Source organism: Lonchura striata, chromosome 12, assembly GCF_046129695.1.
Source record: "Lonchura striata isolate bLonStr1 chromosome 12, bLonStr1.mat, whole genome shotgun sequence".
In the NCBI taxonomy this organism is placed as follows: domain Eukaryota; kingdom Metazoa; phylum Chordata; class Aves; order Passeriformes; family Estrildidae; genus Lonchura; species Lonchura striata.
In genome coordinates, this window is record NC_134614.1 from 17,305,121 (window position 1) to 17,329,095 (window position 23,975).

The following is a 23,975-nucleotide window of genomic DNA, read 5'->3' on the forward strand; positions in this document are numbered from 1 at the left end:
ATTTGCCAGCTCTCATGACCCACTGATGCCATTCCCACCTAAGGAAAGCAGGCACTCACCAGATATTACAGAAGATTTTAACACCAATAAAGGATTTGTGCTGGGTGTGTTTAGGACTGAACAAACTAAGGAGAAGCTCTCTTGCAGCACAGGTCTGGGCTTTTATCTTTTGCAAAGTAGGTATACTAGTGGGAAAAAGTAAAATAGCAATTCCCCTGGCTTATTCTTTGACTAGCACGGCTTTGATTGGTGACTGAGACCCATGCTAAAACAATAATTTATGATAATTCGGGGGAAATGAAAAATGCATTTAAGGCAAAGCAGGCCAGCATCTCCAAAGGCAGGGTGACCTGGAGAGCTGCCACTTGCTGCTGAAATCATTCCCTGCCGAGTTAACGGGAGAGGAACTAATCAAACCTCAATGATTCAGGGCTCTTTTCACAGGGCATGTGTGGAGGGGTTTCTGGGGGCCTCCTCTGGAGTCCTGCACCTTCTCTGGGTCTCCTGGAGTCTCCTGCCCTACCTTTCTATGCTTTGAGGTGTCCACGGTTAGCCCTGCACTGTGGTGCGCTGCACCAAGCTAATCATCGGCACGGAGAGAAAGGATATTGTCAGAGTGCAAAATGATCTGTTTTCAGGCAGGAAGCAGTCAACTAGATGTAATTTCCATGAAAGAAAAGAAGGTATTATTTACAGTTTTATTGTGATGTTAATTACTATTTACATCTTGGAATGAAAAATAGAAATGTTAATGATTGGCTTTACTAAGAGGATCACTTGATGCCAATGTGAAAGCCAGGGAGAGAAGGCAATTATGCAAACATCACATGCATCCCAATTTCAGTATGGAAACTTACATTTCAAATCTCAATTCAGGAAAATAACATGGAAAGTTTGTACTACAAAATCTAAACATGAGAAAGATTTAAGAGAAAAAAAAAAAAAAGCACATTGCATATGTCAGATAATCTAGTCTGATTATCTGAGCTGTGCTAGCTACAGGGAAGCACTTACCCTTGAGTCCAGCTAGAAGTTAGCAGGGTAAGAAGGAACAAACCAGAATAACATAAAGACTAGCAACAAGGCTCAGGAAAGCAGACAGGAGCCCTAACCTAGCAGCTAAATATTTGGGTTCAAGCAAAGAATGAAAAAGAAACTTAAAGAAAATCAAACCAACCAAAAAGAAAACCACTTATAGCTGAAAATTTCTCAAGCAGCTCAATAAACCTCGCTACTTTATTATGGGGGAACAAATCATCACAAATTCTCAAAACAACCAACTCATTGTATATGGTGTGATTAACAGTTATTAAATATAAACAGACATTAAAAACTAAATATAACCACAAATGATACATAAAACAAGTACAGACCAATCTTTCATGTAAAAAAAAAAAAGGGCTTCAAGAAAAAAAAAAAGAATGTTGAGCACGTTTGGGAATTTTTTTGATACATCACTAACACAGAACAAAGATTGGTGCTTTCAGACAAGTGACCACTTTTATGAAGCTTAAATATTGCCAAAAGGTGTAATATGTATTGGCAGCATTATTGACTATAATACTGTGAATGATTTCAACAGTAAACAAGAACAGTTTGGGGTTTTTTCTTTATAATGCGAACACTGGAGAAAAGCACAGCTTTGTGTAAATGGAGTTTTTCTTTGAAATTGTAGCAAAACAAAAAAAGCAAAACTTTTCACTCTAACAGGTATTGTTCACCCACGTAAAAGGAATTTTAAGTCGTACAAAAATTAATGAATAGCAGGATCTATTTTTTCAGTACTTAAATTGCAAATAAAATAAACTCCACCCTGGTTTGGAGCTGTCTGTTTACTTCTAAATCAAGCGCTGCCATCGAAGTGTGGATAAGAATTTGAGTGCTGCTCAAACTTTATATTTACTGAGTCAAAAGAGGCAGGAGCCAAATGGAATTTACTATTTCTCCCAAGTTTCCCAAACAGCAAGGTACGTGCTTCCCAAGTTTCTGTGCAACAGACAGCTCCATGCCAGGCACAGAGGGCTGGATTTCTGTGCGTGTGCATGCATGCGCATGAGCCGTCTCGGACTGCTACGACATGGAAGCTGGAACAACAGTTACTCGTCAAATGGCTTAACATTTACTTCTTTGCACATCCTCATTCACCATAGCCTCTAATAAGCACAAAGAAAATAAAAATACGACAGGTATAGAGATAAACATACAAGAATAAAATGTCTCACAGAAGTCCTTACCTTTCCGCAGGCAAGAAAAAAAAAACAACAAAAAATCCAAACCCCAAACCAAAACACCCAGGCTAAATACAAAACCAATAACAAACCTAGACCTTTTTAAAAATGCAATACTTGGGATGTTTGGATTTCAAGACTGAAGGAGCTGAGATATGTATTTGTGCATTTAGGACTTCCCATATGAGGCATGCATGACTCACTGTTGCTTTGGATCATTTAACTGCTGTGCCCTATGACTTTTGCAATGTGCACTGCCATGTATAGATGCTGAAATATGAAAAATGAGCAGCCTTTCCTGTTGAGATGAAGGTGTATTATGGCATGTTGCCCTCCATCTCTTGTAGGATGTGCACGAAGACCTGTCAGAGGGATCTAGATCCAAATGGGAGGAGGAAGGAGAACCAAGAACAAAACACACTAGCCCAGAAGATGCTCAAGTAGTAAGCCATCACACTGATGGACTGATGAGTCAACTAGTTTCTCTCTCCCAGGCTTTGGCACAACACATCCAAGAGGGTTTCCCAGTTCTTGCAGCAAAAAGGGGAGACTGACGCTGTGCAACTTACAGAAAAAATACATTGTGGATGGAAAGAGGGTGGTGGTGTTATAAAAAGCAAAATGATCCAGATTTGGAGCGGGTATTGGCATGAGAACAAGTGAGAGAAACTGAGGTCAGATCCTGACTCCCTCAAACACCCTGGAGGGCCCAGGGGGTGAAATCTTGGCTGTTTTTCACCAGAAGCAAGGATGAGGGAGCCCTGCCTCCTGGCAAGTGAGTGAGATGCAAAAACAAGGTCAAGGCTGTGGCATGTCTAAAGCTCTGAGCACAGTCAGGCTGAGAGTCTGGAGTACCACAAGCAGCACAAGGCTTTGATGGACATGCTGGGCGGTGTAGATGCAGAGTTGACTCCTGGGCCCAGTCACTGACTTCCCTGATCCATGGCAAGGATTAGGACAAGCCAGATGCCCGTTCTCCACCCCAGGTACCCTAAGCAGAGAGGTTCAGCTCTCCCACAAACACAGTACTTGGCTGTGCAAAGAAATTATACACTCAAGTGTCCACAGCCCTGGACAATCCCTTTTCCTCCTCAGAATCCTGGCAGATTTTGCTACAGGTGCTATGATGTATCTTGGGAAGCAACACTTTACCTGACCCTTCATATTGATCTGGTGAAGTAAAAACTCTGTAAATATCAGGAATTTACTCAGCAGAAAAATTCTCAAACTTGATGTCTGCTGGGATAAGAGAAGAGTGGAGGGAAAGGTTTCCTCAGCTTGGTGTTCTCTGCTCTCATCCTACTCTGCAGAGATCATGCTGGGATGAACAGGAGTGCATCCCAGTGCTCTGCTGCACCCCCCTTGCTATGCTTTGAAGGCTTTTAGCATGTGAAAAAGCAGCAGTAGAAGGGCCTGTGCCTGCTATTTCCAAGAACTCTCTGATTAAACATTCTGGCTAGAGGGACATAGGGACATAAATCCCTGGCAATGCTCTCGGGTCGGCACGACTCAGCCAGGCCTAGAGGCTTATCACAGCCAGTAAATGTCCCACTTGCAAGAGGCCAATTCCCACCTCCCATTTTGGCTTTCTGAGAGGTGTCCTTCCTTCCCAATCCTAGTTCTTTACACCCTGCACTCCCAAAGTCAGTGACTGCAATGAAGAGGATGAGGATCACTGCAATGAAAACACTGACTATAGGTTACCACACTGCATCACGCTACATTTCAGTTGCAGCAGCAGCAACGCAAGGCAGAAGGGAGGCCAAAACACAGGGGCATGTGGAAGACACAAAAAAATAAGAAAGCAGCAAGCAGAGGTTTTCTGCTGTAGCACTGGTCATATAGCTGTATGTTTTGTACTGTTACTTTCTATAAATACTGACATGAAGAAGTCAAACAATATAAAAGATGGTCAAATGCTATTGATAAGGAAAGCTCAGATTTTCTGAGTTCCTTACAACAATATACTCCATAATTGCTTTACTGAGACTATTTTAAAAAGTTTAAATCTATTTTAATAAGGAGAATTCTTTAATATTTACCACTTTTCCTTATTTTATTTATATTTAATTATAATTCTTAATTTTGCTGAAACTTGTAAGAATTGCTGTATGTTACATAATAAAGGGGCTGCAGACAATTGAGACCTTCAAGAAAAATGAGTGAAAAGGCATTTGTGTGGTTTACAATCAAATTACATTTGCAAGAGAAAAGAAATTGCTCTAAATTTCAGATGAAGCAAAGTGTGTATAACTGCATAGGACATGCAGCATAGCTACAGCTTAAAAGATGATTGCTTTAAATTCACATCTAACTGGCCTGCAAAGCAACCTGTTAAAAATACCATATGTTTTCCTACAGTTGAATATTCAACAGGAGACCTCTTTTTGTGTGTGCATTTCATACTTGCAAGATTTGCACCTGTAGTTTTGAGCACATGATGCATTTGACAGACAGCTAATGGTGCTAATGAATTGCTCTGATCTGAGTGTGCAATTTATTGTGTGGGGGTAAAACACATGTCTGTGGAAGGCAAGGTGGGTCTCAGGCTCTCAGATCCCAGTCTCTCGACTCCATCAAGTATTGCACTTTAAAATACCCACTGACAAGTTCCCCAAGGAATTTTGTTCCTTGGGTTTGGTTCTGTCAAACATACAGATTAACTGCTTCTGGATCTACTGATGTAAAAAGAAGCTTTGTGATAATTAAAAAAACATTTTGTTTTGAAATCAGAAACACGTGTGGGAATATTGATCTACATCAGTGCAGAAAATCTTTCCATCAAAGGCTTTGGCTGTCTAGGAGAACTTATTTACTTACAAAATTGAGAGATTGGAGCGTCTATCTGGGGTACATTTCCTCCTTTAGCATTTAGCTTTTGCACTTGGGTAGGTGGCACGGGTTTGTGAGACTGGCCAGTGGCTCGGTACATGGCTTGGACCCACAGGATACGGTCCTGCTCATCGTCACTCGCAAAAATCACCGTGTCTCCTTCCTTCACAGCGTTGAAGAATGTTCTGCCACCATCCAAACCTGGTGGGAAAGGAAGTGACAATGCAGTTTCACAGATTTGAGGCCAGCCAGGAGATCTCCCCCGGTTTCCCATCCCACCACTGCTCGGGTGTTTCTTCACCCAGTTTCACGCTGCTCCGACCCCTCCCCTACACCAAACTCACCTGCAACACAGCCCACAGGTCCCCAGGCAACCCAAATACTAAAACATGCCCAAACACACTCAGATTAATTGCTTCTCTCACCTACAGCTCCATCTGTGCAAGTCCCATGTGGGCACCACTGGAGCCCAATTAAAAATGGGGTTTGAATGGGAGGTTCCCCATTAGACTGAAAGCATCAGTGCTCACAGTGCACAAAAAGGTCCTTGGGTGATATCCTTATTTCTGTCTTTGCCCTGATTTGGCACCTATCCTCCCATCTCCCTGATATAAGAATTAAGGGAATAAAGGGAATACAGGGCTTGACAACAACTGTATCTTTTCTCATCTCCTCTGGGGATACCATTACCCAGGGCATGGTGAGGATCACCATGCTCAGCATGTTGTCCCACTGAAATAAAAGAAAAATGGTGCCCGTCCACTTGAATAAGGGTCTCAACCACCAACAGGTACCTCCAGGTACCAGGGGCTTTCTGTCCCTGCCTCTCTCATGCACTGACATCCATCCTAGTGAGAATGGGACAGGCAAAAATGCTTCCACAATAAAGGCAAGCATAGCTGCTAGCCTTTTATTTAGGGAATATAATCTGAAGGCACAGGTTAGAATTGTTACTCAATTTGAGCACTCAGCTCACAATAAAATTTCATTGGGATTTAAGTGTCTAATTCACTTAGGCTCCCCAGAAGAGATGAGTCTTTCCCTCTTCCGGTGCAACTCCTAGCTCAGTCCCTTAGATCTATTTATAGTAAAGTCATGCATAGCTAATGACAAACACAAACATATTTAGAATAATGCTGATCACAGTTCAGCTGTGAGAAAAAGGGAGGGAAACAGAGAGGAGTCCCTCTGGGAGCGGCGAGCACGGCACCCGCGGGAGCCGCCAGCCCGTACCTGGCTGCGGGTCGGTGTAGTCCACAGTGTATCCGTCGAGCTGCAGCAGCTCTTGAGGTTCTGCTTTTTTCTCCCGGTAGCTGCACATAGCAAATGTATATTGACTAACCTGAGGAAAATCACAAACCTAAGATGGCACCGGGTGACCACCACAAGGCAATCCAAAGCGCTTACAGCGTGTTCGCAGGGACGGGGGATGGTGGGGTAATTTGGATGCTCATTGCCCATTAGAGACAGAATAAACTTCTTACCAGGCTTTTGCAAAACCATTTCTTAGCACACCCTCCTGCAGCACGAACCTAATTCTCCGCATCAGTACATACAGCGGTTTAATTTCCTCCAAAAGAGGAAGCTCCACGGCTTAAAACCCTCTATCATTCATCCCCAGACAAGTGCAAGAGTGACACCCTGTCACAAACAATGTGAGCTAAATTGCTAGGTGCCAGTCATATTAAAGCAATCTTAAGATGCCACTGATCTCGGCAGTTGTTGTCATCAGTGCTGTAAATGGCAGCTCTCACTCCTCTGAGGTACCATCTGCATGACACGATACATTCAATGTCAAGCTCTTGACGGAAGCCAACTGAGCTGCGGGGCTCTGCCAGGCTCCCGAGTCGCCTTTAGGAGCCCATCAGGCCGCATCAAGGCCCCGCGCGTACTCGGCGTGCTGCGATCTGGATGCTCGGCAAGGAGCTCACCCAGCCAGGAGAGGAGAGGATTCTCCGTGCCCCAGGCGAGGAACTCACGGGGAAATTTACTGTCAAATGATTTCAAATGACTTTGTTAAGGTTGTGTCATATCCTGGACGCCTGACGTAATTTTATTTGTCTGGACGTTTTCTTGACCTCTGGAGGAAACTTTAAAACTCTGGTGGGTGGCAATGAATTGTGCTTGTCATTTTTTGGAAGTTGGGAGAGATCCTGAAAGACGGAAGCATGGATGGGCTGAGAGGTTATGCCTTCAAACTCCAACCAAATTGCTCAGCCACAAAGATGCATGCAGCACTTGTTTTAGTGGCATCTCTCACTAATAAAATGTAATTTATTGATGTCGGGGGACCTGTCTATTGGCACAGCATCTCCCAAACACCACTTGGTTTACTGCTGCCCTCTATGGGCTTCTGCTCGCTGCCAGCCTGCTCCAGCAGCCCTGCCTGCACTGAGCCTTCCTCCAGGAACAGCTCCAAAAGCCACCTAAGAATAAACTCTATCATTAACACATTTGTGGGAGTAAGACTAAAAGCGATGCTTTAAGCATCTTGCATCCTCCTTAAAACTACCAGCACTGACGAAAGATTGACAAGTAGCAGACCAATAGCAGAAGCACACCAGTGCATATTCCCTGTTCTGAACTTTGCATGCCTACCATCGTATGGGCAACACAAAAATTAAAAAGATTAACACGAAGGAATCTAAAAATAACCCAGTGCCCCTCAGCACAACATTCAGACTCCCGTGGCGCTCATTCAGTCGTACTTGTGGTATGTTGCTGCCATCTCCTGGAGAAACTCCGGAATGTGCTTTATTTATGGGAAAATCCTAGAGATCTCGTCTGAGCGGTAAGGATTTGATTTCTCTGCGTTAGCCTGAACTTCAGGGACTGCATGATAAATACAATTCCTGAAATGAGTCAGCGCTAAACTATGCTGACATTTATTGAAATCCTTAATACCACTAATGCTTTTTTGCTTTTCCTTTATGGTTTATAGCAACAGGTAATTCATTCAATAGTTCAGCTGTTGTTCTCTGACCCTGAATATGGGGTCTGAATTTCAAGTTCTTCTTCATATACAAGTAATTCCACTCCTCTTTGGACCCAGAAAATATTCTTCTGCCCTATCAATAAGACAATCATAGCAACACAGCGGCAACGTAGGGAAAAAAAGCATTTCAGAGCTTGGGATTTCTCATGTTAAAGGTTATAAACGACAGGTGTAGACAGTAGGATCTGGTGGAGCCATCTGGGACAGAGGCAAAGCAATCTCTCCTGTTAGAATGCACAGGATTTCCTGGAAAGAACATTGTTATTAGAAGAGACCTTCAAGAGAAACCTGCAGGTGGGTCTACAACAGGCAGTGAGCCAGGGGTCATCCAGGTTCACGTCCTGCTTCTTCTCTACTCACACAGTTCAGAAGCCCAAGTTCAGGAATGCCACAAATCTTGCTGGCAGTAGCAAGCCAAAGATCAGGCTGGAGAGAGGACAAAGCTAATGATGGCCTCTGGAAGGGGTGCCAACTGTGCCATGCAGAGTGCCTGCACCTACACGGCTCAAGCTGCTGACTTCAAGGACTGGCAGACCAGCCTGTGTGCCCTATCCTGCTGCCTAGGGCATTTACTGCTTGGGATCAGAGAGAAGTTGGTGCCGTGGCTACCAGTGCAATGTGGCTCCTTCCATTTACAAGCAGTGGTAAAGCCAAGCCCAAGAAAATGAGATTCTAGAAAGCTCAGTATGTCACAGTTGTGCTCTGCTGAGGAAGAGCACTGTAGGGTCAAGAGAAGATTGCACTTGCCTTTCATCAGTCCTCCAAAATATTGTGCTTTACAGAGCCTGCTTTCTGTAAAGCTCAGAAGTGGCCAGACAACTGAAACAGTTAATAGCAGAAATTAATCTTACAGCCTGCTGAGTTCACTCTGAACCATAGCTGAATATGAGAGAGAGTGAGCAGATGGGATGGGCAAGATGAATGGTTTGAGTAATTGGAAAAAACACAGATACAGAGGGAAACTGAAGGAAGACAGAGAAGAAATCTCTGCCCAGTGAGGGACAAACTCTCAAATCAGCTGGGATTTCATCCAGGGACTCAATGACAGCCAGGAAAGGAGCATCTAAGGAAGCTGAACTAAGAGAAAGTAAAAGAAGGGAACTAATCCAAGGCACCTCTGGTTGATTCATTATAAAAAAGGGGAAAACACTTTGAGAAATAATTTGAGAGAAAAGAACATAAGCGAAAAAAAAGGTGGGGGAAATGACAAAGAAATTCAGGAAAGAGGAAGCAGACAGCAGGAGACAAATGCCAAAGTTCACTATTCCCAGGCTGCAAAATTAAATCTGACTTTCTTGGCACTTGACCATATTCTGTCACCAGCTATATAATCCAACTGATTAATAAATACATCAGATATGCATTAACCAGTCCTGACTTTGTCCTGGTTTCTCCAGCAGAGTCTCCTGCTCTGGCGAGCACTGCTTTCTCCAGGATCCTGCTCAAACCTGTTAATTGTCATGCCTCACACTCTGAGCTCAGTCATTTGCTCCCCCTTTTTTACTGTTGACACAACACCACCCTACTTGGGTTAAATTCTTTAATGGACCTTTTCTAAATTAACAGCATGCATTTTGTCCCAAGGGAGAGAAACCGTGCAAAGATCCTGCCAGCTGTAATACAGCTTTCCACTTTGATGGGAGACTCTTGTCCTCTGGTTGTAGCTGTATGTTGCCTCCCAAGCCCTTTCTTGACACAAATGAGCAGAGGAAATGATCTAGTTTTAAGAAAAAATGTGAAAACAGCATATCCATTCAGCTCTAAAAAACTTCACAAAACAGTTGTCCCTTCTGTCTTCAAGCAGGAGATGTGTGTGCTCTCCTGGACAGGGCTGTGTGGTGGGAATTCATCCTGTGTGAGTAGGATATGCAGGACCTACTGCAGCCAGGCAGAACCAGCTGTGGCATCAGTTTAACCAGCAGTTTCCAGATATTTTGTATGTATCAACACACTCCAGATTTTACAAGAATCACCATCTATGCCTAGTTCTTAGAAAGGGTCTAAAACAAGAGAAAACATTACTTAATATGACTATGGGGATCAGCTATGGGTCATTCACCTTGGCTTGAAGACCACAGTCTAGGACTGCTGGTGTACCATACTGCAATTCTGCTGAATTATTTTCAATTTCAGGGTGATATTCAGAGTTACTGAACTCTTACTTCATTTCATTTTATCCCAAGCCAGCTGAGTTTTGCTAAAAGCAAGGACTGTCACTGTTAGTCTAAATTATACTGAGTTTAGGGAGGCTGTCACTAGAACAATAGATCCAGGCGTAGACACTGCAACTGGTTTTAATCTGCAGAGAGTTGATCTGGTTCCAACAACATTCTGCAAACACCATCAGACACAATCAGCTGAAAACTGCTTCAAGCTACTCAGCAGACATGTCATCCAGGTACCATGGAGTGTTACTTCCCATATGCTGCCAGAGCACTGAAATGGGGTTATGATAAGAGATGAACAGATTCAGTTTGAAATCTCAGTGTAATTAATTCACTTGCCCTTAAAAATCATTATAAGAAATTTCCTATTGCAAAGCCAGCAAACCCACCAGAACCAACCGTGGTGTTATTGCCAGTACAGCACATTAGACCTTGCAAAGAATTAATACAAGCTCTGTCAGCTATCAAAAATCCCAGCTTTTGCATGATGGTCTAATTGGCAAACTGGCTGAAATTTTTGTGCTGTGCTCAAGCAGCTGATACAGCAACTTAGGAAAGACAACATCTGCAATGGATGCCCATTTTCTTTCCTAACCAGTCACAGAGAACTTTGCCCTAAATAGCTTAATTGCTTTTGCTTACCACTGCCACTGGCATTACTGCTGCCTTTACGAAGCATTTTCCTCGCTTGTGATGCTGCGGACCATTTCCATCCAAGCTCAGGGCCATATTCTGCCATCATTTTCACACTGCATATCTCAGGATTTAAAATTAGGCAAGTAACGAGTCTCTGCCATGTAATTTACATCTAATCAGTATTCTGCTCTTCTGCTGCTCATCTCAAAGGGTGTCTATGAGAAGGGTGGGCAGTGTACAGAGAGGACTGCGATTCATTCGGAAGGGAAAACTAACCCCTCAATGCATGGATCGGCGCTGAAGGAGCACACACCCTTGCTCTGCCAGCCTTGCCATGCCATAACCCTTCCCCGAGGGGCTGAGCCAAGCTCACCCAGCAAGGCAGGTGCTGGAGAGTTGAGGCTCAGGTCTAGAAATGACACAAAGGAACTGCTCGCACCCACTACACCCAAACAAATCACTTCACTCCTGTATAACCCTTGCAGTTACACAGACACAGAAGGTGTGAGGGATTATTCCACCCAAATTACAAGGAAGTTATTGCTCCTTTCCCCTTCTCTCCAGGGCTTACACAAGCCAAGTAGCAGTGGAAACGCTCCCAGCAGAGCTGCTTTTTCTCCATACGTGCGCAAAGCCTCCGTTTTTGGCGGCAAGGCTTCACTGACACAAAAGAGACAAACTGCCATCAACACCTTCCTCCTTGGTGCCACCCATGCAGTTTGGCACTTTTGTGCCTTGTTTAAATAGTTATGAAGAGTTTGAGTATTTATTACCACAAATTTCTTAACCACTGGTACCAGAAGACAGAGTGGTGCCACCCAATGGCACCGAAGGAACCAAGGCTGTGTCCATCTGAAATGGGGAAAGAGGGAGAGAGCACAGGACCATGAGGGAGAGGTTATTCAGCAAGCAACAGGAGAGGAGACAGAGCTGCAATAGAAGATGCTACAGGTAAGGGACAGAGATGAGGGATCAGAAAGGAAATGTTTAGTTACTCCTCCAAAGAGCCTTGCCCTCCTGGCAGTGTCAGGGACTGACCAGACCACTATATGTCAAATGGACTTTATGCTTTGGGCTCTATCTCTTAACTCTGGTGCAGGCAGGAGCCTGGTGTGGATGAAGCTCCTGAAAGAGGGGCTGCTCCTTGTCCACTCTCTGTAACAAGAGCCAGCTCACCTTCCTGCAGGGGTTATTTTCTGCCTGTGGTTTAGCAGAGTTCAGAGCATCCTGGACATCAACACCTTTACTGCCAATCCCTGTTCGTATCAGCACCCATCCTTTGCATTGCATGAAAAGCAAATGACAAACATACGGACAGCAAAGTATTTTTATTCCATCTTTATTGCCTGCTGACATGTTCAATATGCTCAAACTACATCTGAGGGACTGCATAGAGAGTGTTTCTTGTTTATATTTGATGTACGGCAGAACACTTTACATTGCACCAAATGTTGAGCAAACGGTAACATAACAGAGAAGCTGCAGTGGCAGCTGGAATTTCTGAGGTGGGCTACAGAGACTCTCTAGGGGCAAAAGTCTGCTCATCTTATTCAAATGAATTGCTTTCCTGGCCAAATTCTGCTCTGATATGCCAACTGACGAATACAGACCTAGTAACATGAGAAAACATGGAATAACTCTGAGCGCTTCAATTCCACAGCAAGCTGAAGAATATATAGCAACTAAAAACCAGAGAAGAAACTGCAACCACACTGAATGGCCAGAAGGCTCTGAGAGACAAGAGGATACATGTCCAAGCCTGCAAACCCCTGCACAGAAGAGTATCAATAGTGTTATTTATGGGAGAAATGAGGTTGGGAAAAATGACTGCTTTGGAGTATCCCTGTTCACAGGGAAAAAAGGAACTAAGAACTTGGTCTAATAGGACTGAATTGTCTCTCAGGAAAAAGCAATACCAGTTGCACTACTGGTGATCATAGACTGCCAGAGCACTTCTAACTTCATTTCAGAACACAATAAAGGAAACATACAAAGAAAAGCAATCCTCCAATCTCTGCCAAAGAACAGGGTCAGTATATCATGTTCCCAAAAGAGAAAGGCAGATAGAGACATGCCCTGTGGCTGCTCTACACTACATCCCCCACCTCTGTGGCCATTTTGACCCCATATGGAGTACAAAATGAACACTTAAACCATCTCTGCTGATCATACTTGGTTATGGGACTAGGTACTCAATGGGTTTCTCCAAATAGCCTCCTACTTACATGAATCCCACACATCCTAAATCTCCTTTTCTTCTCAAGGTATCTGCCCCATAGTTTCATAGTTTCATGCTATGATGGCTAAAAGGGGATTGAATACAATTAAGCTTCCTACTGAGACAGCTGAACTTGGGAGCAATAATTAACACCAAACAAAGGAGCCAGCTTACACCAGGTGATTTAGGACCAGGGAAATCAGGAGTCTAAGGTGGAAGAGGGACTGCTTGGACTCCTGTCCTTACCAGCACAGGACAGCACACAAATAAGCATGCTCCAAATGTGGAGTCTGGTGCACCTGGTTTATACCATCTCTGTTCTTACACTTTGTCCCTCTACAGCAGATCTGCCATCTGCTTCAGCAACCTTCTGATCTAATCAGTTTGGATCTCTGGTGTCACAAGGTCTCATTTGGATCCCATGTTATTCCATCAGAGCACCTCCGTGTTGCTTTCACAGAAAACCCTGAACACAGGTTTTATTCCTCACACTTGGAGACAACACACCATGAGAGTCCAGAGAGAAGGGAGAGAGAGAGGGACCCAAGAGGACTCTGTGACTTCCTCAGATTGGTGTGAAGATGGATCACTCACACTGGGGCCACACACTTCTGTGGCCAATGCAGTGGTTTCACCTGTCCTTGGAAGGTGAGGGAAGATCTAACACACACAGTACTGACCAGAATCTTTTTAGGTTACAGAGGACATCTGCCTGTTTCCTTGAAATTCTTAACAGCGGTCAAATACACAGGTCTAATGAAACTGGGAGAGCAAAAAGTTAAAAAAGAAAAAAAGCAAAAAGGAAGACACTGCAAAATGATGACCACAAAATGATCAATGAGAGCTGCAGACAATGAGAAGCAGTAATAAATGTGAAGGCAAGATAGATGTCAAAAATGATTTGATGCTGATTCTGACACAGTCAGTGATAAAAATTCTATAGAGTCAAATGGCCTCCAAATTTAACCTGGAAGTTCAAAAGAGAGCCCAAGAACCTCCAACCAAGACAGACTGTGCTTCCTCCTCGCCTCATTAATTCCTCATTAAAATTGATTCTCCATTTTATCAAGCATTCCACTGCATCTGGAAACTCAAGGCTAGAAGTCTGCAACTGGGATATCCTTGAGAACACCCATACATTTAGAAAAGAATCCATGATTAACAGACACCCTGCACAGAACACAGCTCAGCATCAATCACATGGCACTGAAAATGGCCAGAAGACAGACTCCAGTATTTCATGTAGTGATTTAAGAGCACTTCTAGTTACATCTGTTACCTGGACCAGGACAAAGAATCGTTTCTTCCATCTCTTCCAAACATTTTTACCAATGGCCCATAAATACCTAGGAGAAAAGAACAGGTGAATTCAGTACACAGGTGTTAATCTGTTTTTCTCTTGCTTTTCAGTATATTTTGTTTTACACTTAGAAACTGAAGTTAATGCACAAGGAGGAGCAATTACAAGACTCTCAAGCTCAGCAGCATTCATGAATGGGTTTATTTTTAGCCTGAACAGATTACCTGCAAAGAAGGAGACATAAAAACCTTACAGAGCCTTAACACAGCATTAATTCTCTCTTTCCCTTTGTCTTTCACAAGTAACTCAGAATTTGAAGCTCTTTAGTGCCAGTGAATAGCTACAACATGGTTGGATGGGTGAAGAATGCATTTGCAGTGGAAGAATTAAGGGAGAGAAACCTCAAATCTGCTTTAGCCTTCATAAAACCATTTTGCTGAGGGGAGCTGTCAAACAGAGAGACACTTCCTACATTGAACCCAGCACACAGGATCTCAATATCCAGTGGACTGACTAAACCAGGACACTCCACTGAGCAGCTCTAAGATGAAATCCGAGAAATTGCTTGGCTACAGATAATTCAAGCAAACTGAATAATTTCTGAGGAGAAGTGAATTTACTGTTTTCTACAAAAGAAGATTTAACTTTTAAAATGAATGTCAAAATAAGCATTTAATCTCTGTGATGAATTGGCCACTGTGACACTACATCACAAACACTGGCAAAACTAGTGGCAGAACCAGGCTAATAATAAACATAAGGATATTATTCAACATCAATATGTTTTATGTATCATTATAATTACTTTAGTTCTGGCTCAATAAATAGAAAAAAAGATTTCATTTTTGGTTATGCAAGGGGTTTCCTATGCCAGAAGAGATCTAGAATACTCTTGGTGAATGTTTAAATCACAAAGTTCCAAGTCATGTTGATGTGGGCTTTGAGTCCTTGGCTAGTTCAAGAAGAAGGTAGTAAGTTGTCCTTTTGGCTATTGCTAACATCAGTAGAAAGATAATCTCAGTTCTCATAGCAAGAAGTATAAACCTCAGAGTTTTAAGCAGTATCATGTAAATCAAATGTTAGTTGAAGAAAGCTGGAGAACAGGCCTACTATCAGCTGAGATCAGGGAAATAAACATGACAGTGGATCTGTCCTCTCTGGCTTTGGTGCCTGAGATCTTGGTAATAAAATTAAACTTCACACAAGACTACTGGCTCCAATCTCACCAGCAGAGAAGACAGGTGGAGGAGGAATTAGAAAAGATGAGTGATCTAAATAACCTAATAATGGATGGAATTTAACAAAATGCTATGAAAATAAAAGCAAAATAAAGTCACTTTTATAGCACCAAAACCAGACTGGGGAGTTATTTCCAACACTGAGCTTCCTGGACAGTTTCAACTTTTTGTCACATCCTCAGCTCTGAAGAGCAATCAGAGCCTTGCCAGTGGCCTTAGCTAGATCTTCCCAAGGATGATCTAGTTTGTAACTATGTGAAGGTAGAAGTGGTCAGGGATCCCTCTAGCCCCTGATCTTCTGACACTGCCTCCTGGTGGGGAAAGATGTCCCTTTTAACCTTCCCAATTATTAGTTTTACTCCAGGCAATTGTGAAATTTATTTATTTGTGGTGTTTATCTCAGTATAAATAATGCCAGTCACACTGGGGTTTATTTCAAGTGGAAAGTGCACTGGCATTTTGGTTTTGAGAAATCAATACAGGGAGACACAGAATAACTTTAAAAATTATATTATTCTCAGTAAGAGAGTTGGGCAGTTCATCTATCATTTCTCACAGGAAAAAAAACATAATTTCCTGTGAGGAAAACTGTTTAAAATTTAAACTGTTTGGCTCATATGCATTAAAAAGGACTATGCTAAGAATATGGAAAGTGCACTATAAGTGACTGAACTAATGCCATTTTTTATATGTATCTTTCTGCTTCACCTCCTGTGAACTTGAGAAAAACAGTTTCACTTTGAGAATCTTAAAAAGCAAAATTTCCTAATGCACATTCAAAACAAAATTACTTTAGATTGAGACAAATGTTTACCCAGAGTGTTTCATGTTTTGAGGCTTATCCATTCGCACAGCAAGCTTGATCTTCAGATCTTGATCAGGGCAGTTTTTGGAAACAGTCATTTTGTGCCACTCTGACTGCTTTGGGCTATTAGGAGTAGGGTGGAGAACAACCTAGGAGAATTAAAACAAACAATGTTAGAAGGAAAAATTACTCATAAAATGGGGTTTAATGTGAAACAGAAATACATCAGAACAACAGAAATACATCAGGACCTACTTTTGTCCTAGAAGTCAATCCAGATATGTCTATCCCCATCAGCGAGGATGGCTTTTTATTGCTTTTTTAAAGTACAGCTTATTATTTTGAGATTAGGTCATATATTGTTAGGCTCCTCAATCAGCTCACAGGGCTGTGCAGACAGAACTGCATGATAAGTTCCTATAATTTCAGGATGGAACATCTGACTGAGCTATGACAGCAGATAAAATCTGCATCCCACGTCATAACATGAGTGGCTGCAGGACTCTGCTTCCACTTCATACAGCAGGAAATGCTGGGAGGGTCTCCAGCTGGAGCACACACACACCACACCAGTGACTGCAGATGAACACCAATGCGAGCACTTGGCTCAAAGAAACTGAAAGCTCCAAGGGGTGAATAGTCTTTCCTGATCATGGCTGTGCTTTTCCCACTCATTCATTAAAAACTACAAAGCAGAGCAGCTCCCTGGAGAGTGAGATTCAGAGTATTCCCCTAGGACAGCACCACATGTTGAAGAAGATGGTTCTTCTCCTGGTATTTCCATATGTTTGCTCTGAGGTGGCCTAATCCCCTTCCTCCTATACTGCTCCCCTTCTGATGCTTTCACTCTCAGAGGTGACTTTGCCGAGTACAAATTCATTCAAGTTTCCACTGTGCTATAGTGAGATGAATCTTCTTTAAATCCATTAATCTTTATGTCAGCAAATTGTTTCACAATTCTTACAAATGGCAGCATTCACCCTCATTAACTGGTGCGCTGCCATCACTCATTTCTTGCTCATGCTTAGTCTATGCTCCTGCCAAACTCCAGCCCAGACTATAATCTTGTATTCATCTGCCCTTCAACTTTGCTGCTGACTCAAAAATCTAGGGGCTGTTTTCCACCAAAATATCATTGATGCTATTACCCTCCGATGAATTACTCTAACACTTATTTTATTGCCTCCTCTAAAGCCTGAGGTAAACATCAGTAGATTCTCAACTTTACCCTTATCCATTAATGTTATTTATCACTTCCTTTATTGAATTGCTTCCTCTATCAGGAATCTGAAGCTGTTATTAGTCACACAGATAACTGTGCAACACCAGTCTGTACTGCATCACTCTTGGAAAAAAACACATTTAAGCAAATCCTGAAGATGAGAAATGAGTTCTCCACATGAGGCAGGGGGTGTTAGAAGCATGACAGATGCCACCTCTGAGCAGAATCCAAGGAACCCTAGGGTCAGGCAGGTCATACAAGAACATCAACCTGTGCTAAGCTGCATCTCTTAGAGAGGCAGCAGCCATTCTGTGTGTTTGGGATGCTCTCTGCTTTGATTTCTAGCTCTTTTTTCAACAAAAGACACAAACTTTTCTCAGTGGTGTTGCAATTCACAGCCTCTTTGCCCTCAGTAGATGAAGTATTGGCATGGCTGAAATCCATGGGAGCCCTGCCATTGGCTTCAATAGGGTCAGGATGTATTCCCATGCCTTCAGCTGCCCATTCAGCAGTGTAGGGCTTGAGAGCATTTTTCAGCTCTCCCTTGGATAAAAGTGGTGAGCTGAGGAGTGGCGGCCGGCTGCCAACTTAACACTCGCAATAGAAAGTGGGCTTTATACCCGCCTGGCAGAGCACAAAGCCACTGCTCAAAGGGCGGCTGAGCAGGGGTGTTTTGTGTATAAAACCTGCTTTCCTGCTCTCTCCATGCAGGCAGGTTCCTGCCCACTCCAACAGCTAAACCAGGGGCTTAACACGCTCCCTGTTTCATTATTATTTAAAGAAGAAATCTTGATGCAGCCCGAGCAGACACGCGTCATCTTTCGGCCACTCCGGGTACACCGAGCATCCCTTTGAAGTTTGGCCGACTGAAAGCACTGGTGGCCACGGGCCAGGGGGAATCATTGCCAGCTCCCCACACTTGCCACTGCTGGCCTATGTCCTTCAGGCTGCAGAAACTCAGGACTGAGGGATGGTTTCCCGCTGGACTGGGAATTAAAGCACATTGGTAGGGCTGGCTCATCAGCTTTTCAGGGCAAGAAGGGGTTGCTTTGGGTGCTGACATCTTTCTCAGAACAACATGCACAGCTAATTGCTTCCCAAGACCAGCAAAGTCAGCACTGCTCATGGCTGCCAGTGGAAACAAGACTTACAAAGCAAGAGGGGCTGCCCTGAGTGTAACCACTCAGGGGAAAATCCCTGAATGGCAGCGTGGCTGGCTGGGTGAAAAGCTCTGCTCAGCATGCCACAGGGGATAAAGGCAGGGTGCCAGGCTGTTTGAAGTAGGAGGTTTTGAAAATAATCCTGAAAATATTATGATGTTGTGCAGCAAAACAATTGTAGGTCTTCAGCTGTAGTACTGCAGCCTAGAGGGGTCATCCTCTTTGTCAAAAAAAGGAGGACAGGGAGAAAGGAAGGATCAAGGTGTAGAAGAGAAAGTCTGAAGGGGCTGTGACTCCCTTTGAAGAGAAGATTGAGAGGAGAAAAGAAGGAATAGCTTTGCTTTTCTCTCTCTCAAGTGCAAGAACAAAGGGTACTTCATGAACATGAAAACACAATTAAAATGGACATGAATTACATGAGACAAAATTGCACACAGCATTCTCCACAATAAAGCTATAAATTTAGATCAACAGCTCACTAGGACCTGGGAGAATGTTTTGCACTTTTATGAACAGGATTAACAAAACCATGTTAATTAGGAAAAATGTTGAATGGACAGAGACTCTTCCTTGTCAAGGCACAAACAGCCATAGAGTTAGAAAGAAAGTACCCCAACAGGTTAGTCCATAACTGGAAATACTGTTTGGATTTCTTAGCCATAGCCATACAGGCAGGATAGAGAGCAAGGAGTGCTGCAGGGCTGAGCAGACAGAGCCCAGGCTGCCCCTGGAGATCACCTGGGTCATGCTGAGCCATGACAGAACGTGTCAAGTTCTCTTACCCTGAATTGATTTTCATGGAATCATCACCATACTGATCTCTGCCTGAGAAGCTGAGGAAGTCATGGCAAGGTGTTTGCTGCCACTTCTGCCTGGGGCCAACACAAATTAAACAGCTGCACAAGATCCATGGAGACGAGTGCAGTGTCCCAGAGCCATAGGAAAGTGCCATCCACAGATATTCTGGAGCTGTGGGCTGCAGTGATCAGTGGCCACCAGGGCCAGGGCACTGGTTTAGTGGCCACAGGTGAGGGGCAGAGATGGGAAGATTTGCTCTGTGGCCAATACCCTGGGAATCTGAGCTCTTTGCTACTAACACCATTGATGAGAGCAATGAACCCTCATGTTTCACTCCCCAGTCCAGCCCCACTGAAGCCTCCAGCTCAGCCACCATCCATGCCCAGGGAAGCAGGGCTCCAAGCCTTTTGCAGGGAGTACTTCAGCCAGTGCTTTCAAAAGCTCAAACCGTGCACCGGCTGCTCAGCAGATATGAGAGAAACTTAGCAGTCCCTTGCCAAACTTAAATCCCCTCTCTTTTCTTCAGCATAATCCCCTTTTCTGCCTCAGGAATGTCCATTTCCGCAAGCAACTTTTAAGGCTTTCCGGACTACCAATATTGCACACAAGATCCTCTGCTTTGCTCAGAGCAGGCACAGCCAGCTGAAATGCTGCCATTAAAAACTCACAACAAAGACAGCATGCGAGATGCACTCCTTTCCAGCAGTGCAGAGCTTGGTTTCTTTCCCTCTCCTGAAGCTTGGCAAAAAAGCAGAGCATGTTGTGCTCCAAAGATATTTCTGTACAGGAGAGATTTCTCTAGAAAATCAGGGCCAGAAGGAAACATTATTAAACTCAAAATTTTCTTACCCTCCCAAGCTCTTTGTCCTCCAGAGCCAGCACTCCTGTGCTCTCTGTGAACAGCTTCACCTTCACTGCAGGAAGTGCATGGGTTGTCGTGAAGTCTCCTTGGGTGCCCCAGCTGTGAAAAGGACAGAGAGGTGTTCAGCTCAGCTGGCAGGTCAGCAGCAACACTGTTCAGGCATCAAACAGTTAACCTAAAATGTGTCTGACACCAGCCAAAGTGGTTGGGTTGTGTGAATGAGAAGGGTATTAATTATCTTCTTTGGGAAATGTGGGACAGATGTTTGGAAAATCCATTATGATCCTTTGGGGAAATAAAGAGAGCATCTGGGAGCAGCACGAAACCAAGTTTAAGAGAACTTTCTTAGTTAGAAATAACAATGTCTTCTGCAATGCCAGCCTGTGTAGTCACAAGAGAAGTAGAGGATTGAAGACATCTGCACCCAGGATGTCTGTAATCATTCATGCCTGTGCTCCTCTCTTGGCTAATTAACCTCTCCTTTCCAGGCTGAGAATGAAGTTTGCTTTTTCTGAAGAAACTGCAACTTAACCTGGGTCGCTTTCCAAGTCTCAGCCCAAGCCAAGTTTAAGTTCCAGCCATTATGTCTGGAGTAATCCTAGTTTGCTAGGACTACAGAGCAGGACACCAGCTCCTTGTGGGTGGGACTGCAGTGGCCAGGAAGACACCACCTCTGCAACTACACCATGAGCCACTGTCTACTATTTGTACACTGTGAGTCATTCCCTGGCTTGGAAAGGAGTGCTTTGGAAGCTGAATTATCCACAGCCTCTAGACACACGTCTCTAGAGGACATCTACAAGTTTCTGCAATCTCAAGTTGCCCAAATGCAGGGAAAATACTAACTCATTCCATGTGGGACCCTGCCAAGAGTATGCCATGAGCAACACCTCTGAGAGATGTGGTGGAACACACTGCTGTAAGTTAGATGAGAGATTACACCATAACTCACCAACCACTTCTATTCCCCCTCACTCTGTTAATGACTTTCTCACTTTAGGCTGATCTCAAACTAGATCCTCTGCTGAAGAAAGGCAGTTCCCTTCAAAAGGCTCAGAAGACATGGTCCAGTGACTGGATGTTCCTCAAAGATAAACACCAAGCTGCAGGTTTAGCATTTGGAAAATAATCAGTAAAAATAATTATCTTCTCCTTGTTCTCTAGGGGTATGAGTTTATGCTTTGCTCCCCACTGAGCAAATCTTGTCCAATTGAGCTCAGCAGATGAGTGTGTTCAGCATAGAGCTGACAACAAATGTGGGTTCTTCATCATCTTTGCTCTGAAGCTTCCTCTCCTGGTGTCACTGCTTGGCATGTTTTGTTTTTTATGATGATTTATCAAACCGCCACCAGTGCCAGACAGCAGAGGTTTGGCTTAAATTATCTACAGCACTATAGGTCCAGTTAGATCCTTTATATCATATCTGTGTGAGCCATCAGCTACCTAAAAATATTTCAAGGGTAAGAAGCAAGAAACATCTTAATTTTCTAATCACAGATTCAGGTCATAGGTTATGTGTTTTCTCAAAAAACTGTGTTGTCACCAGGAGAGAAAGGAGGAAGATTATCTTGCTTTGGGTAAGAGGCAAAAGTAAGAAAATATCCAACCTTACACTGTGTATTTTGACAGCATCTGCTTTATAGAACTCGTATCTCTGTTTACTATTAAAAAGCTCTTATTTGCTGAAGCATTCCCAGACCATATGTCATCAACAAATGTTACTAACCAAATACAAACAGTAATTTTCATTAGGTTTCCTTCATGGGAACAACATTAACCACAAAGAGAATAAATGTTTCAAATGACAGCAAACATACATAGCAAACCCTTGACAACACTGGTGCTTACATATTCATACCCCTAAAAGCCCTGAAAAGATCTGCGCCAACAAATGGAGACCATCAAAAGTTGAGTTTTGTGCTGGTTGGAGCCTGTGGTGATGTCATTAGTTGCCATAGTGATGCTCAGCATAAGGCCATAATTCATGTCACTGAAACATCATTTGTATTCAATCTGAGTACCCAGTTTATCTGGGCTGTGTATTAAATTATTGTTCAGAAAATAATCTCTGGACAGTAGCTAGGTATTAAGATCTTCTGAGGGACTAACAGTGTAATGATTTCATTTCCATATTCAATCATTAAGCAGGTTATCACTGCAGGAGTTAATTTGTTGGGAAAGTGCACTGGGACCCATCGTGGACAAATGCCATGAAGTAGCCATGCTATTTTGTCCCCCTATCACAGAACCCATGCTGACACCTCAAAACAATAAAACATCTGCAAATGCAGACAAACAAGTATTATTCTGGGCAAAAGGATACACACATACAGATGGATACATATGGATGTACAAACACCACAAAAAAGGTACACAAGCAGAACAATACTGACAGTACTTCCTCAGTCAGGACAGTATTAACTACCTGAATCCTGCCTGAACCCCTCAGCTCAGCATTTCTTACTGGACAGTGCATCCCAAAGTCTGGAACTGATAAAGAAATGCTGCTGTGCACAGAGAATTTACTAGAACCATCACCCTATTTATGGCATCTGTGCTGTTCCAGTGCTATCACCAGGATCTACTTTTGTCTCCAGGATTTCTGTTTAGGCATCAAATTTAGGATAAGCAGCTAAACTCTTCTGGCTGCAAAGTGCCAGAGGTTGAAATATGCCTCAGGTGCAAACTTGACAGCTGCTGGCCCTTGTTTTACCTTCTACAAGCACAATAAGGAGATCATCACTGTAGACTTTGTGTCTGCAGATTCACCTAGAGGTGTCATCACAGTTACTGACCAAACAGCCTGAAGTGCTAGCATTTTATCTGAATGGAACAAAAAATAACACATATCCAGAGGGTGTGAGTGGCCAATAAGTAACAAAGGTCAGCTCTTGTCTTCCATTATTTGCATAGCCTCATGTAGCATTTGAAGGATGGTCTCACCTGGATTTCAGGAGCATTTGAGAGCTGTCACAGACACTGTCCTCGCTCACACATGAGGGGCAGTGATGCCATTGCCAATGCAGGTGCCAGGTTGCTCAGACCTAGCTGCTCTCATCTGTCCTGGACTGCTGATCTTAAAAACCTTGAAGCTGGTGCTATCCAGCCCTTCCCAATTTATGGCCAAAATCTGTAAGACCACTTTCCTCCCACTGATGCTGTACCAAGCTCTTACCCTTTCCTGCCATAAGATAACTGCAGAAACAACTGCCATCACCCCATGGAAGTGCAGAGCTTTACTGATCTTTGGCTGTAGGGCTGAGGGCTTCTAAAATGCAGATATAGTAATTATAAAGTTAATTACCACATAGCTAAAAAGACAACATTAAAACACTATGGCACTGCTGAGTTAAAATTAATGATTGAAATACTATTTGAGATATGAGTAAGGCTACAATTTTCTCAGCTGTCCTTGAGAGACACTGATTTAGTAATTTCTGTCCAACTCAAGTATGTAAGTTCCTCTAAAGACAATTTTAGCACCTCTGACCTTTCTAAAAGCTAACATACACATTT

At 43.3% G+C, this 23,975-nt stretch overlaps 1 protein-coding gene across 16 annotated transcripts in view; it reads right to left on the reverse strand.

The window, feature by feature from the left end:
- CADPS (calcium dependent secretion activator) overlaps positions 1 to 23,975 on the reverse strand; it is a 205,922-nt gene that overhangs the window by 91,500 nt on the left and 90,447 nt on the right. For 9 of the 16 annotated variants that reach the window (XM_077786159.1, XM_021537240.3, XM_077786156.1 and 6 more), the window contains exons 7-11: positions 20,447 to 20,558; positions 16,427 to 16,566; positions 14,354 to 14,420; positions 6,294 to 6,402; positions 5,049 to 5,261 (exon numbers count right to left, since the gene is read on the reverse strand). In XM_077786159.1, the coding sequence (XP_077642285.1) occupies positions 5,049 to 5,261; positions 6,294 to 6,402; positions 14,354 to 14,420; positions 16,427 to 16,566; positions 20,447 to 20,558 (641 nt within the window). Of the gene's footprint in view, positions 1 to 1,014; positions 1,027 to 5,048; positions 5,262 to 6,293; positions 6,403 to 14,353; positions 14,421 to 16,426; positions 16,567 to 20,446; positions 20,559 to 23,975 lie in introns of all 16 variants that reach the window. The other 7 variants (XM_077786160.1, XM_077786155.1, XM_077786153.1 and 4 more) reach the window with 1 other exon arrangement.